The following is a 13,082-nucleotide window of genomic DNA, read 5'->3' as shown; positions in this document are numbered from 1 at the left end:
CTGTCTTATTCACCCTTATAATGCTCAATGCTGCTTGGCATGTAACAGCTACTCAAATGGCTACATTTAAATCTGCCTTGGAATTAAAAAAAAAAAATCACCTGGGAGATATTTTTACTGTGAAGATCTTAGGATAAGCACTAACTGAGCAGCTAGAGAAGTGATGTTCACAGCCAGTCAGGAAGAACCAAAAGACCTGGCTAGAAGAAATTAGGGGAACGGGTGTTTTTAGATGTGCTCAAAATTGTGTTAATTACAGAAAACGAATGCATGAAGGGTTTTCCTCGCACACAACCACTTACAACTCTCACATACATCCAGCCCGTGCTTGCATATTTATAGGGATACAGAATCGCCAGATACAGAATTGCCTTACAAGGCAACCTGCCACCTACATTTTGAGACCTTAGACCTACTAACAGTAGGAGAGTCACAGGTGGGAATGAGTAATTATAGACCAAAAAAGTTAATGCCATCAGTTAATTAAATCATAAAATAAGTGGCCCTCTTGGTACAGTGGCAGCATGTCAGTCCATTAAAACAAATAGAAAAGGTATTAATTACAAAAATTATTTATTTCTGCTCCTTTCATACATCTTACTGTGGAGGAAACGGTCTCGCAGACACATCTGAAATAATGTACTGTCGCGCACTCTGTTTAAAGGCAAAGCACCATGGGTAAGGCGGATCGTCTGTCCAGAGTTCTCAGCTTACAGGATCTCGCTTCCTGATTTTACATTAATTTTTGAAAGTCACAAATGTCATCTCCAAAAACTGTTAAGGGGGCTGTAAAAAATAATCACTTTATTCAGTATTATAGTTATAGAAATGGAGTATATTTTCTCTAAGAAATGAAAAACTAAGAAGAAAATGCCACTTCACATCGTTGGTACGTCGGCATAGGCCAGCAGGAAAAATACTGTGATAAGCTTGTCTCTTTGATACCAAGACATTCTAGTTCAAGCTTTCACACGCTTCCTATGTTTTCACTAGATGCTTCTTTTCTGCTGCTTCATTCTTTTCTATAGTTCACATCAGAAGATTGGTACAGCCTTTAAAACTTCATTAGCAGGAGCAAATCCAGTATCCATAGATTTCTTCTCAAAAGGCATTTTAACCCATCAGATATCCCCTGTAGGAATAAAATTTATAAACACAGAAAGTGAAAAGGAAGCAACATTTCAAAACACCCAAATTTTACGATGAATCAAATGACAATCTGAAAATGTAACTGTGATTGCTCTTTATGGTTTTTATTTCAGATCTTGCCTCCCCAATAAATAAATACATTACTGGGCTTCAATTCCATTACCCTTTCCCCTCAAAGCATATAGTTACAAACCAATATGGCTCCAAACCTGGAAGTAAATGAACAGAGACTCAAACACCCACAAAGCCTATGAAAAGCCAGGCCGAGAAGCTGTACTTCAACAAGGACTGATTTAAAATGCAATCAAATAGCTAGGTTATCTATGTCCTCAAATCAAAGAATTCGCAACAAAATAAAGAAGAGAAAGGAAATGATGAAATGACAACAGGTACACAATAACATTGAGAAATGGCAGGTTACATCAAGGAAATAAACTAAAAAACTAAAAAGTATTGCTATGTCTAATTAAACATAAATGGGAAAGAACTGAGTCAAGAAAGCAAAATTATGTTCAGTGTCCATCAAATAACAGTTATCAAATAATAAATATTTGCTAAATACAAATGTAAATGCTAAGGAGGCAATAAAACACTTTAGAAAGTGGTCTGTCAAAAAAGGAAGATAAAGTTTCAGTACATGTAGACTTAAATTTCAGTTACATGGGGGGCGCCTGGGTGGCTTAGTCGGTTAAGCGTCCGACTTTCGCTTAGGTCATGATCTCGCGGTTCATGGTTCGAGCCCCCCGTCGGGCTCTGTGCTGACTGCCAGCTCAGAGCCTGGAGCCTGTTTCAGTCTGTGACTCCCTCTCTCTCTGACCCTCCCCTGCTCACACTGTCTCTCTCTCTCTCTCTCCTAGAAATAAATAAAACATTAAAAAAAAAAATTTCAGTTACATGGAAAAATTGCATCTATGCATTTTCCTAGCCCCTAAATGATATTAATTATTATTATATGCTTACTTTTATTTTTCATTTCCCCTTCCCTTTAGAATTTCTTTTCTGCATTGATCTCATGATCTCAGGATTTACTCAAGAGCTCCCGAGCTTTTTTCATCAGGTTTAATACACAGCAGTTCAAATTGGTAAAAAGGCAATTGTTGCCACTCTGTCCTCAACTGCATAATAAAACCAATTCAATAGACTATTTCATATAACTTTTATTTTTAAAAATTTTTTAATGTTTATTTATTTTTGAGAGAGAGCCAGTGCACAAGTGGGGGAGAGACAGAGAGGGAGAGAGGGAGACACAGAATCTGAAGCAGGCTCCAGGCTCTGAGCTGTCAGCACAGAACCCGACATGGGGCTGGAACTCACAAACCACGAGATCATGACCTGAGCCTAAGTTGGAGGCTTAACCGACTGAGCCACCCAGGCTACCCCTACACAGCTTTTATAACACACTTGCCTAAGTAGAAACCCAGCCCTCTGCTCTCAACCAAACACTTTGCCTAATTTTAGAACATTACATCATGGCGCGCCTGGGTGGCTCAATCAGTTAAGCCTCCGACTTCAGCTCAGGTCATGATCTCGTGGTTCTTGAGTTCAAGTCCCACTTCAGGATCTGTGCTGACAGCTCGGAGCCTGCTTTGGATTCTGTGTCCCATTCTCTCTCTGCCCCTGCTCTCTTTGCACTGTCTTTCTCAAAAATAAATATTTTTTTAAAAATTTAGAACATTACACTATAACACAGGTCATCTTTTATTTTTATATTTTTAATTCTGCTTTTATGTCAAAACTACCCTAATCATGAAGGCTAAAGATACTCTAATGAGGTGCGCCTGGGTGGCTCAGTCAGTTAAGCATCCAACTTTGGCTCAGGTCATGATCTAATGGTTTGTGAGTTCAAGCCCCATGCTGGGCTCTGTGCTGACACCTCAGAGCCTGGAGTCTGCTTTGGAATCTGTATCTCCCTCTCTCTCTGCCCCTCCCCTGCTCACTCTTTCTCTCAAAAATTAACACACAAAAATTTTTTTAAGAGAATCTAAAGGCAATTCATTATTTTTCAGAAGAACCAAGTATAAACTTGTACAAAAGTCTTCCACCCAAACATTATTTCCTTCCTGTAAGCCTGTGCACATTTAAGAGGTACCTAAGAAACACACACAATTCTACATATATTATCTTATGAACTATATTAGAAAATTTTTATTTTCAAAATGAAAATTGCTTCTTTGTAACTGTACTAGTACCATAAAAACATTAGGCACAAAAACTTGATTTTTCACTTTAAATGTACTGTCATATATGCAAAGAGTCAATGAACGGTCATTCATTTCATTAGTGTCCATGTTTCTTCAAAAGACAAGGCATCAAATAAAGCCATGTTTTGATCTGTAAGATTAAAAAATTTGTAGTGAAGACATAAGGTCTTTTAAAAAGCATAAATCAGAAAATATAAAACTAGTAGTACCAATTCACTGTTACTGCTTTTTCCTTTTTACAGGTTCGTCTTACTAAAGATACCAGATACTTTGTGGAAGACTTCAGCCCTGGAAGCTGCCATGATGAATCTCTGGCACAGCCATCCTTTACCTCAGATGCTAGTAACTTACTTGATCTGAAAGCACCATGGTTACTGGTGTTTTTTAATGTCTGTTTTTTGTTGCTGTTCTACTTGTTAGGCATCAAGGTGTTTATAATATGCTGGGATAGCAAAGACCATGTGTGTAAGAAGACATATCTCCTCCTTGCTTGTGGTACTAAGCACAGTCCTACTGTGCAGGCCCTCAGACAGGACACATCATCTTGTTTGGGGCCTGCAAACATTCCAGAAAATGCAATACTGTTGCTTCCCTTTCTTTTCTGAAACTGTCTGTTGTTTCTCCCCACTCCACACCCACGTTATCAGGCTTTAGGAGCTGCAGATGAGAAATCATATCAAAGAAGGAACCATAAATTCCTTCCTTTTAAAAATCTAAATCCTAGATTTAGTTGCATGACAATTTACATTAAGAAGCAACTATCTGTTTAGATCATTGCTCTCCTTGAATTATATCAAAACATAATTTACACCTGGGAGATTTTATATATATAAGGAGTATACCCTATTTCCTCATTTAGTCATCAATCTTGGATGCCCCCTCCAGAATGGGGCAAGAAGACAAATATTTACAAAAATAATTGCAACAGTGGAGTGCCTGAGAGGCTCAGTCAGTAGTGTCCGATTCTGGATTTCGGCTCAGGTCATGATCCACGGTTCTGGGATGGAACCCCATGTCAGGATCCAGCTGAACATGGAGCCTTTTCGAGATTCTCTCCCTCTCCCCGTCTCTCTCTCTCTATCCCTCTGCCCCTCTCTCCCAGTCACATTAAAATTAAAAACTTTTAAAAATAAAAAATAAACTAAGTAATTGCAACAGTAAGATGGAGGCAATCCAGATAATTAATCACTTTCCAAAGCTTTTTTTTTTCTTTTAAGCAGTAGATTGCTCTATTATCCTCAAAGTCAAATACCTGAGCGAAAAAGGAATGCACTTACATCTTAAGGAGAAGACCTAAAACTATATATAAGGAAGAATGAGAAGCCTAGGTAGAATACAAATAAATCTGGCTCTATGGGAAAAACCAGCCCACTTTTCACTTTCTTTTCCCCCCCTCAGTTTTTTTTTTGTTTTTTTTTTTGTTTTTTGTTTTTTTTTGGTTTTTGGTTTTGAGAGAGAGCACAGGGGACGGGGGCATGCATAGTGGAGGCAGAGAGGGGAGAGAGCATCTTAAGTAGGCTCCTGACCCAGCATGACATAGGCTCAACCCCAGGACCCTGGGATCATGAGCTGAAATCAAGAGTCTGATGCTCAACCAACTGAGCCACCCAGGTGCGCCACACCAGCCCATTCTATTCTGCTATATGCCTCCAAAGGTCCTATCTGTTTCGGTTGTTAATTTGTAGCAGCCTCTTGATCTCTCTTGGAGCCTCTTCTTTTCTTGTTTTGCTCTGGAAAACTTTAGCCTCTTCTATGACAAATGTATCTTTTCCAACAGGGACAGAAAAAAAAAAAGAACAAAAAGAAGAGGCTGGAGTACCTAATTCTTCATAAAATTTAGCCAATGGCCAAAGCTGCTTTCCCCAGACAAAAATAAAAGCCACCAGCAGAGGAGTGCGAGGGAACTATGTGGTCACACCGATATTCAGCTGACAGAGAGCGCTGCTCTTTCCCACCCTGCTACAGCGAGGACATGACTGCAGGATAAGGGAGTGCTTTGCACTTTCCAGGGGAAGCCTGCCCATCGACTCCACGTGTTACAGACAGTGGACAGGTTAAGCCGCAGGATTCATGAGCCTGTGAAACACACACATTCCGGTATTCTCTTTTACTGTCTACTATAATAAAATACGGGAGTATCAGTTCTCAGAAATCAGTATAGTTGACACTTGATGTTTAATATATTCCCTGAAAAATGAATTTACTAAGCGCTAATCTTTGTATGGTATGTTTGCCCAAAGTTCCCGCAGTTACTAATTCATCCACAGGTGAATTAAGAATATAGGGAACTGTGATCAGACTTGTCCGTATTTCAAATTAATGATCTCAAATGGAATTATAAAAGTTGCCATGAAACCAGTTCTTTTTGTTTTAAAAATATTGTATATTTTCTCAAACAAAATCTTCTCTCTCTCTCTCTCTCACACACACACACACACAGACACACAGGATCCTTTCCCATCTTTTTAGAGAGGCAGTAACTCTCTCCCTATCCAAGGCTTAATGGGTTCTCCTCATACCAGTATTCAGAACAGCACTTAATGCCTTGAAAGTATTTCCTACTATCACTATTACTACTGAAATCACGTATGTTATAGATTAACCAAAAAGCAATTTAAAAAACCAAGATCTCCAGTCAGTGGTCAGCGACGTTACAGCAAAATAACTATTTTCTCACGAACATGCATGGAGATGATACTCAGAAAGACAACTGGTCTCAATTTTACTACTAACCATAGCTATAACCTTGAGCAAGTCACAAATTCCTTTGGTTCTCAGAATTTTCATCTGTTTAAATGAGTGTTAAATTAAATCTCCTATAATTTTATGTGATTATTTTACCAACTTGCAACAGAAGTAAAACTGCTGATTATACAAAGTACTTGATAACTTACGGCAGTTTCATTCTCATGAATACTCTAGCCATGAAAAAACTCAATAGGACACAGACGAATCCAATGAATAGAAGAAGAAATCTATTGAGTTTTGGAATGTTTGGTGCATTTGATCGGTCCAGGATTATGAAACCTAAACCTCCCATTGTGAACAGGAAGCTGGATGCAAGTCCTTCCATAATATATTGTCCATTTACTCTGAAAAAGAAAGACCAGAGCAAAACAATAAATGAAAATTCCCAGAAAAATAAGAAAGTTGTCTTTAGATTGAAATTCCTATTTCTTCTAAAATAGCTGTGCTATTTTTTTATTCTTTTTTTAAAAATGTTTTTAATGTTCTTATTTCTGAGAGAGAGAGAGAGACAGTGTGAGCAGGGGAGGGTCAGAGAGAGAGAGAGGGAGACACAGAATCTGAAACGGGCTCCAGGCTCTGAGCTAGCTGTCAGCACAGAGCCCGACGCGGGGCTTGAGCCCACGAACAGTGAGATCATGACCTGAGCCAAAGTCAGACGCTTAACGGACTGAGCCACCCAGGGACCCCTATTTTTTTTATTCCTAACCTTACAACTATTTTACCACCTTTCTGTATATTCATTTCAATTCCTGCCATCTCTGAATTATGTACCAATCACTATTGTAGGTTCTGGGGATACAATGACAAAAATCTGTGTCTTCGTGGGGCTTTTGTTCAAAAGACAGTTTTAAAACCTCAATTAACACAACTGTCTATGTAAACTCAATGCTGAGATTTTAATTATTAGCTCAAAAAGCTAATTAGTGTATTATATAAGCCCTTAACCCAGAGCTTTTGTTTTGCTTTTAAAATCATGGCATTTAAGCTTCTATTATCTAATTCAAATTTTGAATTAGAAAGAAATGTTTCTAGAATTTTCATAAGAATAAACCTCTTATTTCAAAGGAAAATTTTAAAAGCAAGTGTTTTTAACTAAGGCCCCATGAACCCCAGAAGGATTTCCAGCAATCTATAAACCCTTAGAGTTATATGCAAATTTTTATACATATGTATATCTCTCTTTTCTAGGAATACAGAGGTTTCAAAATTGAGTTCATGGATCCCCAAAAATCAAATTCCTTTGTTAAAGGGATAATTGATACAAAGGTATATCTAAAGTAGGTATATACTATTTGTTAGCTAACTTCTTTAGTTGAAAACACAATACACGCACTGGGCTCAAAATTCGAACAGTACTCATGATGACACTATGCAAGGTGTCCCTACCATCAAGATCTCCTATCATCTAGATGCCCCTCACTCCAAGAGAATCACAAAAATTTTTTCAGGAATATTCTATGTATGCAACATTTAATTAAAATTAAATGTAAATACAAATATATAGCTGTGTTTAGACAGACAGTTATCATGTGGATTTTATTTTTATTTTTTTAAATATAATTTATTGCCAAATTGGTTTTCATGCATCAAGAGGATTTTAGAAAGCAATGTAATAGTGAACCTAACCACACTGGAATGGTGTTTCATTACTCAAATGAATGCCCATGTCTCAAAAATTATTTTTAATGTTTATTTTCAGAGAGAGAGAGAGAAGGGGAGGGGCAGAGAGAGAGAGAGGAAAAGAGAGAATCCCAAGCAGGCTCCACATAGTCAGGACAGAGCCCAACACAGGGCTCGATCTAACGAACCATGAGATCATGACCTGAGCCAAAATCAAGAGTCAGATGCCTACCCAACTAAGCCACCCAGGCACCTCAAAAATTACTGGTTTTTATTTAACAGTATAGTCCAGGGACCCACAGATTTTTTTCTTAACTGGCCAGATAATACATGTGTTAGGCTTGCAGGCCATATGGTTTGTGTCACACTTACCAGTGTAGCTTGAATGCAGCCATAGATAATAAATATATAAACAAATGGGCATGCCTAGTTCCAATAAAACATTACTTACAGGGGCGCCTGGGTGGCTTAGTTGGTTGAGTGTCCGACTTCAGCTCAGGTTCGTGGGTTTGAGCACCACAAAGGGCTGTGCTGACAGCTCAGAGCCCAGAGCCTGCTTCAGATTCGGTGTCTCCCTCTCTCTCTGCCCCTCCCCTGCTTGCTCTCTATCTCTCAAAAATAAACATTAAAAAAAAAAAACCTTACAAAGAAACTGGTACCTTCAGTTTCCTCATCCCCAGAATAGTTTATAAATGTATTTTAAACCAATATGCTCCTTTAAATAAGTGATCATGTCAATCACTGTGCAGTATTTTATTTCCTAATAAATAATATGTTTCTGTTCTTGCCCACTTCCTGCCATCTTGGAATTTAGCATTTTAAAACAGCTACTGTCTAAATGCAGATGGACCTATAGGTTTCACTATTTTTAAAAAGCACTCATGCCCCAGCAACCTTCTTTCCCACCAAACCATTCAAAAAGACAACTGTTACCTGTAGGCCAAGAAAGCTACTGGTCTCTGATGTCCATGTTCATCCGTCATAGAGCCAACACTTGGGGGTTCAACAATAACATCATAAATTATTCCTACATGAGAGAGAATACATTACATTGGATTCCTAAGTTTTAAAAAGGATTAGAGTTGTCATCTATCTCTAACGAGTCATTTATATTTAAACAGGACTGCTTTGATACATAAGTGAGGCCCAGCTAAACTCCTGAACTTCAGATAAACTATTCAGAAATTCAACTCAGTATTTTAGTATACTGTCTCCAAAACAGGGAAATTTCATAAAAGAAATTCATTCAGTAACTGTTTCTAATACTCAAGAATTACTCCACAATAGTGGCGCCTGCATGGCTCAGTCGACTGAGCATCCGACTTCAGTTCAGGTTATGATCTTGTGGTTTGTCAATTCGAGCCCCACGTTGAGCTCTGTGCTGACAGGCCAGAGCTTGCAGCCTGCTTTAGATTCTGTGTCTCCCTTTCTCTTTGCCCCTTCCCTGCTCACATTCTGTCTCTCTCTCAAAAATAAATAAACATTAAAAAAAAAATGACTCCATGATAAAGGACATTAAACATTAAAAGCTGTATTTTAGTTCAGGAAAATGCTGTCAATTGAGAGATACTGTAGAGAAATTTTCTTACTTAAATGTAAATAAGGAGACATTTTTAAATCATACAAATAGGCAGACAGGCAATACTAGAGATTCGTGATCATTAATGTGAATGTCCATCACTTATGTCACAACTTATGATCCCTGTGATCATTGATATTAATGTCCACCAACATTAATATTTTCCCAATTTCCTACTGTCAACATCTACTCTTTATGTTCTCTACTCTTGTCCAACATCCTCACTTCCAGCTTTTCTTAAGCACAGTCAGACTGTGTCTCTCTCACCTTTGACTAACAAAGCCATCACACTGCAATTCCCTAATCTCTCCTCCACCACCACCAAACCTAGGAACTGGCATCTGCAGCCATCCTTGCCTCCTTGCCTCCAGCTCCAAGAGAGGAAGAGTCCCTCCTCCTACCAATGTGGGATTCCTTCTGCAGTTATCAGGACCCAACCCCCTCTTGCCCTTCTCAGAGACTTTGTTCCTCTGGCTATCTCTCCTCCTTCCTGTTTCAACCTCTCCTTCCTCCATCAACCGTCCCTTGATTCCAGACCCTCCTAGTTAACATCCTATTACTATGCTTCCTTTTTGAAAGAAAGCCAGACTTCCTTCTTGGGCGAAAAAAAAAGGTAAACTTGTCCTTTCCTTACTTATTCTTCATTCTTCAACTCAGTTGAACTTGGTATCTGCCTCTGCTGATCTTACTCTTGCTAAAGTTGTCAACGAACTCCATGGTGCCAAATTCAATGGTCATTTTTCAGTTATCTTGGGCAGCTTCCCAGCAGCGCTCAATCCAGTTTACTACATCCATTTTCTTTGGGGGAAAATTGGCTTCTCATGGCTTTTGTGATTCTCCTGTTCATGTTTTCTTGCTACCTCTCTAGCAGGGCCTCCTCTTCTATAAAACTATTAAATGTTGGGAATTCCTTAGGGCTTGATCCACTGTCCTCTTTTTCTACGTTCCCTCCCGAACTGAACCCATCCCTTCCCGGGGCTTTCAATTCCATGTGTAATGATGGTCAATATGCCCACACCTATCAAATAACATTAGCACCAGTAGAATTAGATGTACGCTCCCTAAGCACAAGGACTTTCACTATGTTCTGCAGTATCTGGTTTATGAGAGGCATTCAAAAAACATTTGTTATTAATCAACTTCAGTACAGACCTATTTTCTCAGTTCTAGGCTCTTATCTGCAAACTTGACATGTCCAACTACTACATATCCCCAAGTGACCTGTGGTTCACTGTACCCAGCAAACCTTCATCTCTTCAGTGTCAGAAAATGACACTTCCATCTATTCAGATGTTCACACCAAATGCCAGTTAAGATTCCTTCACACTGATTTCTCCCCCAATCAATCCTGATAACCCAACCAATCAAGAAAGACTTACTGAATCTACTTCCAAACTATCTTTCACTGTATTTTCCTCCATCTCCACTGCCACCAACCTAGTTAGTCTCAGTCAACTACAAAACCCACCTCGTGGGTCTCTTTGTTCCAGATCTGTCCATCCTTTTCCCCTTGCCTACTATTTCCTTTCCCCCATTTCTTCAGATTTTGGCTAACACGTCATTTCCCCAGGAACCACACTGCAATGTGAATGATTTTCCCAACTCCTATTATTTTCTCATAATCTCTTCTTTCCCTTCAGTGCATTTCTGGCAGTTTGTAATGGAAAAAAATAATGCAGTGAGAAAAGACTTATGTGATATTTAGCCAGCCTCAACTGTAACATTATAAGCTTCAGGAGGACAGCGTCCTTATGTTTGTTCAGTTCCCAGTACCTGGTGCCTGGAACTTAACCAGGCCTCAATGCATTCTTTGCTGAATATTTCTCGCAATGAATAATGTTTATTTATGGAAGTACGCTCACTTTTTAGAAGTAACTCCTTTCCAGTGGCAAGACTGGTTATTTGTATGAGATACCTAATGGCCTTGGCCACTAAAAGGTGTCCTTTGCAATTTGCCCCTGGGAGTGGAGCAGAGAATCTCCCTGTCAGAACAATCAACAGGGAATAAGTGGACAGAATGAAAACTTGTGAGGCTTCTAACAAAGGCTCAGATTCCAAGGAAGGTTACAGTTAGCAGAAGAGACTAGCAGATCAAAGCAGATGAAAACTCTTATTTTTTTTTAATCACATGCATTTTAAATTTCATGTATTCAATATTAATTCAAATTAATGTGCTGAGCAAATGTTAATGCAATGTTAGGATATTATCTTACCAACATAAAAAAATATTTAAAATGTACTTAAATGCGTATAAGTTAACGATCATTATTCTAGATTGGGGGTGGGAGCAGATTCAAAGACACGTTCTAATATAAAACCCTCAAAAGTTTCAGATTCCTCCCTCTTCAGTAAGAACTCTTCTCACCTCTATGAAAATAAAGATGCCTATGACTATTCCTTTAAAAACAGAACTTTTGCTATCCCTAACCTGTAAGCTTTAATTCTGTAATATCCAAATTAAGAACCCCACTTCTCAAAATGTGAAAGTACAATAGAGCAGTCTTGAGTAAATCGTGGAACTGTGGCTTGAAAGGGTGGTGGCCTGAAAATTGCAGCCGGATTGCCAACTCATCACTATACAAAACAATGCCCCTTTTGCAACTTTTTATTTGAAAAACAAAAAACAAAAACAAAAACAGGACAGGGCAATTCTGGAGTGTTTAATAGTACTGCTATTTCCCTTATTCTTTAAATCCTGAACTTCCACTTTTTGAAATACAATTATCTTCTGCAACGCTAACTCCAATCTCAAACATTAATCGAAACAGTGGATTTGGAAAATTCCATTCACATTTATTGCTGACCAGGGCAAAAAGCAACAGCGGACCCTTAGGTGTGAGCTAGCAAAGCCAAGGATTGTCCAGTCTCTTCCACGGTTCCAAGGATAAAGTATTAAGTCCCCAAACACTCCTGACCAACCATGGAAGTAGAATGGAGAAGACGAGACTTCTCCAGGGCCCCTGTCAAACAATTTACGGCAGACAATAAATAGAGTAACAATCTGGGCTTGAAAAATATATTCGATTCGAATCCCTAGGCTAAGTGGCTAGAGGTGCGGAAAGGCAATGGGCGTGAGAATTCGGAGAACAATGAGAGTAGCCTCTCAGGACACAGGACAGGGCGTGAGGGCACATGAACCTCTGGGCTGTGACTACTTGAGACCCCAGAAATTCCCTCCACCCTGCGAAAAGATCAAGAGCACAGCGGTGCTTCGCCCGCGGCTGAGAGCGGAACCGACGCGCCTGAGGGGCGGGCCGGCTGTCCGCGTCTCAGCGCCTCTCGGGCCCGAGCCAGCCCGAGTTACCTCCGGTAATGAGGAAGTAAGACACCACCACCAGAGCGTACACCGTCATGGCCGACGGCATATGCACCCAGGGCGGCTTCTTCAGCTTCAGGTTGGGGCATTCGAGCACTAAGAACGGGACCCGGTACAAAGTCTCCATGTTGGTGGCGGCACGGGAGCCTCTCGACCTCAAGCCCCACGCGCCACCCGGAAACAGGCCCGCCCTCCCGTTCCCCGGCGCGTGCGCCGGCGAACGGAAATTGCAGGTCCGTAACTCTAGGAGACCTTCATATGCATATATATATGACAAATAAGAAACTGTAAGGAATGAATAAACAACTTGATTTAAAATAATGTATCATTAATTGGTGTTAAGCATAAATTTGAATAAGAAGCTCAGTTATTGCCAATGAATAGACACGTGATTTATGTACCTTCAAGGACCTGCAGGGCGTCAGACGTGGCCAAGCCAGAGAAGTAGAGGAGGCTGTCTACTTCTGAG

At 39.6% G+C, this 13,082-nt stretch overlaps 1 protein-coding gene across 1 annotated transcript; it reads right to left on the bottom strand.

The window, feature by feature from the left end:
• Nucleotides 1-777: 777 nt before the first annotated feature.
• OSTC (oligosaccharyltransferase complex non-catalytic subunit) lies at nt 778-12,803 on the bottom strand. The gene is made up of 4 exons (XM_077778473.1): nt 12,602-12,803; nt 8,652-8,745; nt 6,245-6,442; nt 778-1,132 (listed from the first exon to the last, which is right to left on the bottom strand). Exons 1-4 carry the CDS (start codon nt 12,738-12,740, stop codon nt 1,114-1,116), a joined length of 450 nt encoding a protein of 149 aa, XP_077634599.1. The 5' UTR covers nt 12,741-12,803; the 3' UTR covers nt 778-1,113.
• Between the last annotated feature and the right edge of the window lie 279 nt (nt 12,804-13,082).

The sequence above is a fragment of the Crocuta crocuta genome, unplaced genomic scaffold, assembly GCF_008692635.1.
Source record: "Crocuta crocuta isolate KB4526 unplaced genomic scaffold, BGI_CrCroc_1.0 scaffold587, whole genome shotgun sequence".
In the NCBI taxonomy this organism is placed as follows: domain Eukaryota; kingdom Metazoa; phylum Chordata; class Mammalia; order Carnivora; family Hyaenidae; genus Crocuta; species Crocuta crocuta.
This window is presented reverse-complemented; position numbering and strand designations above follow the sequence as displayed.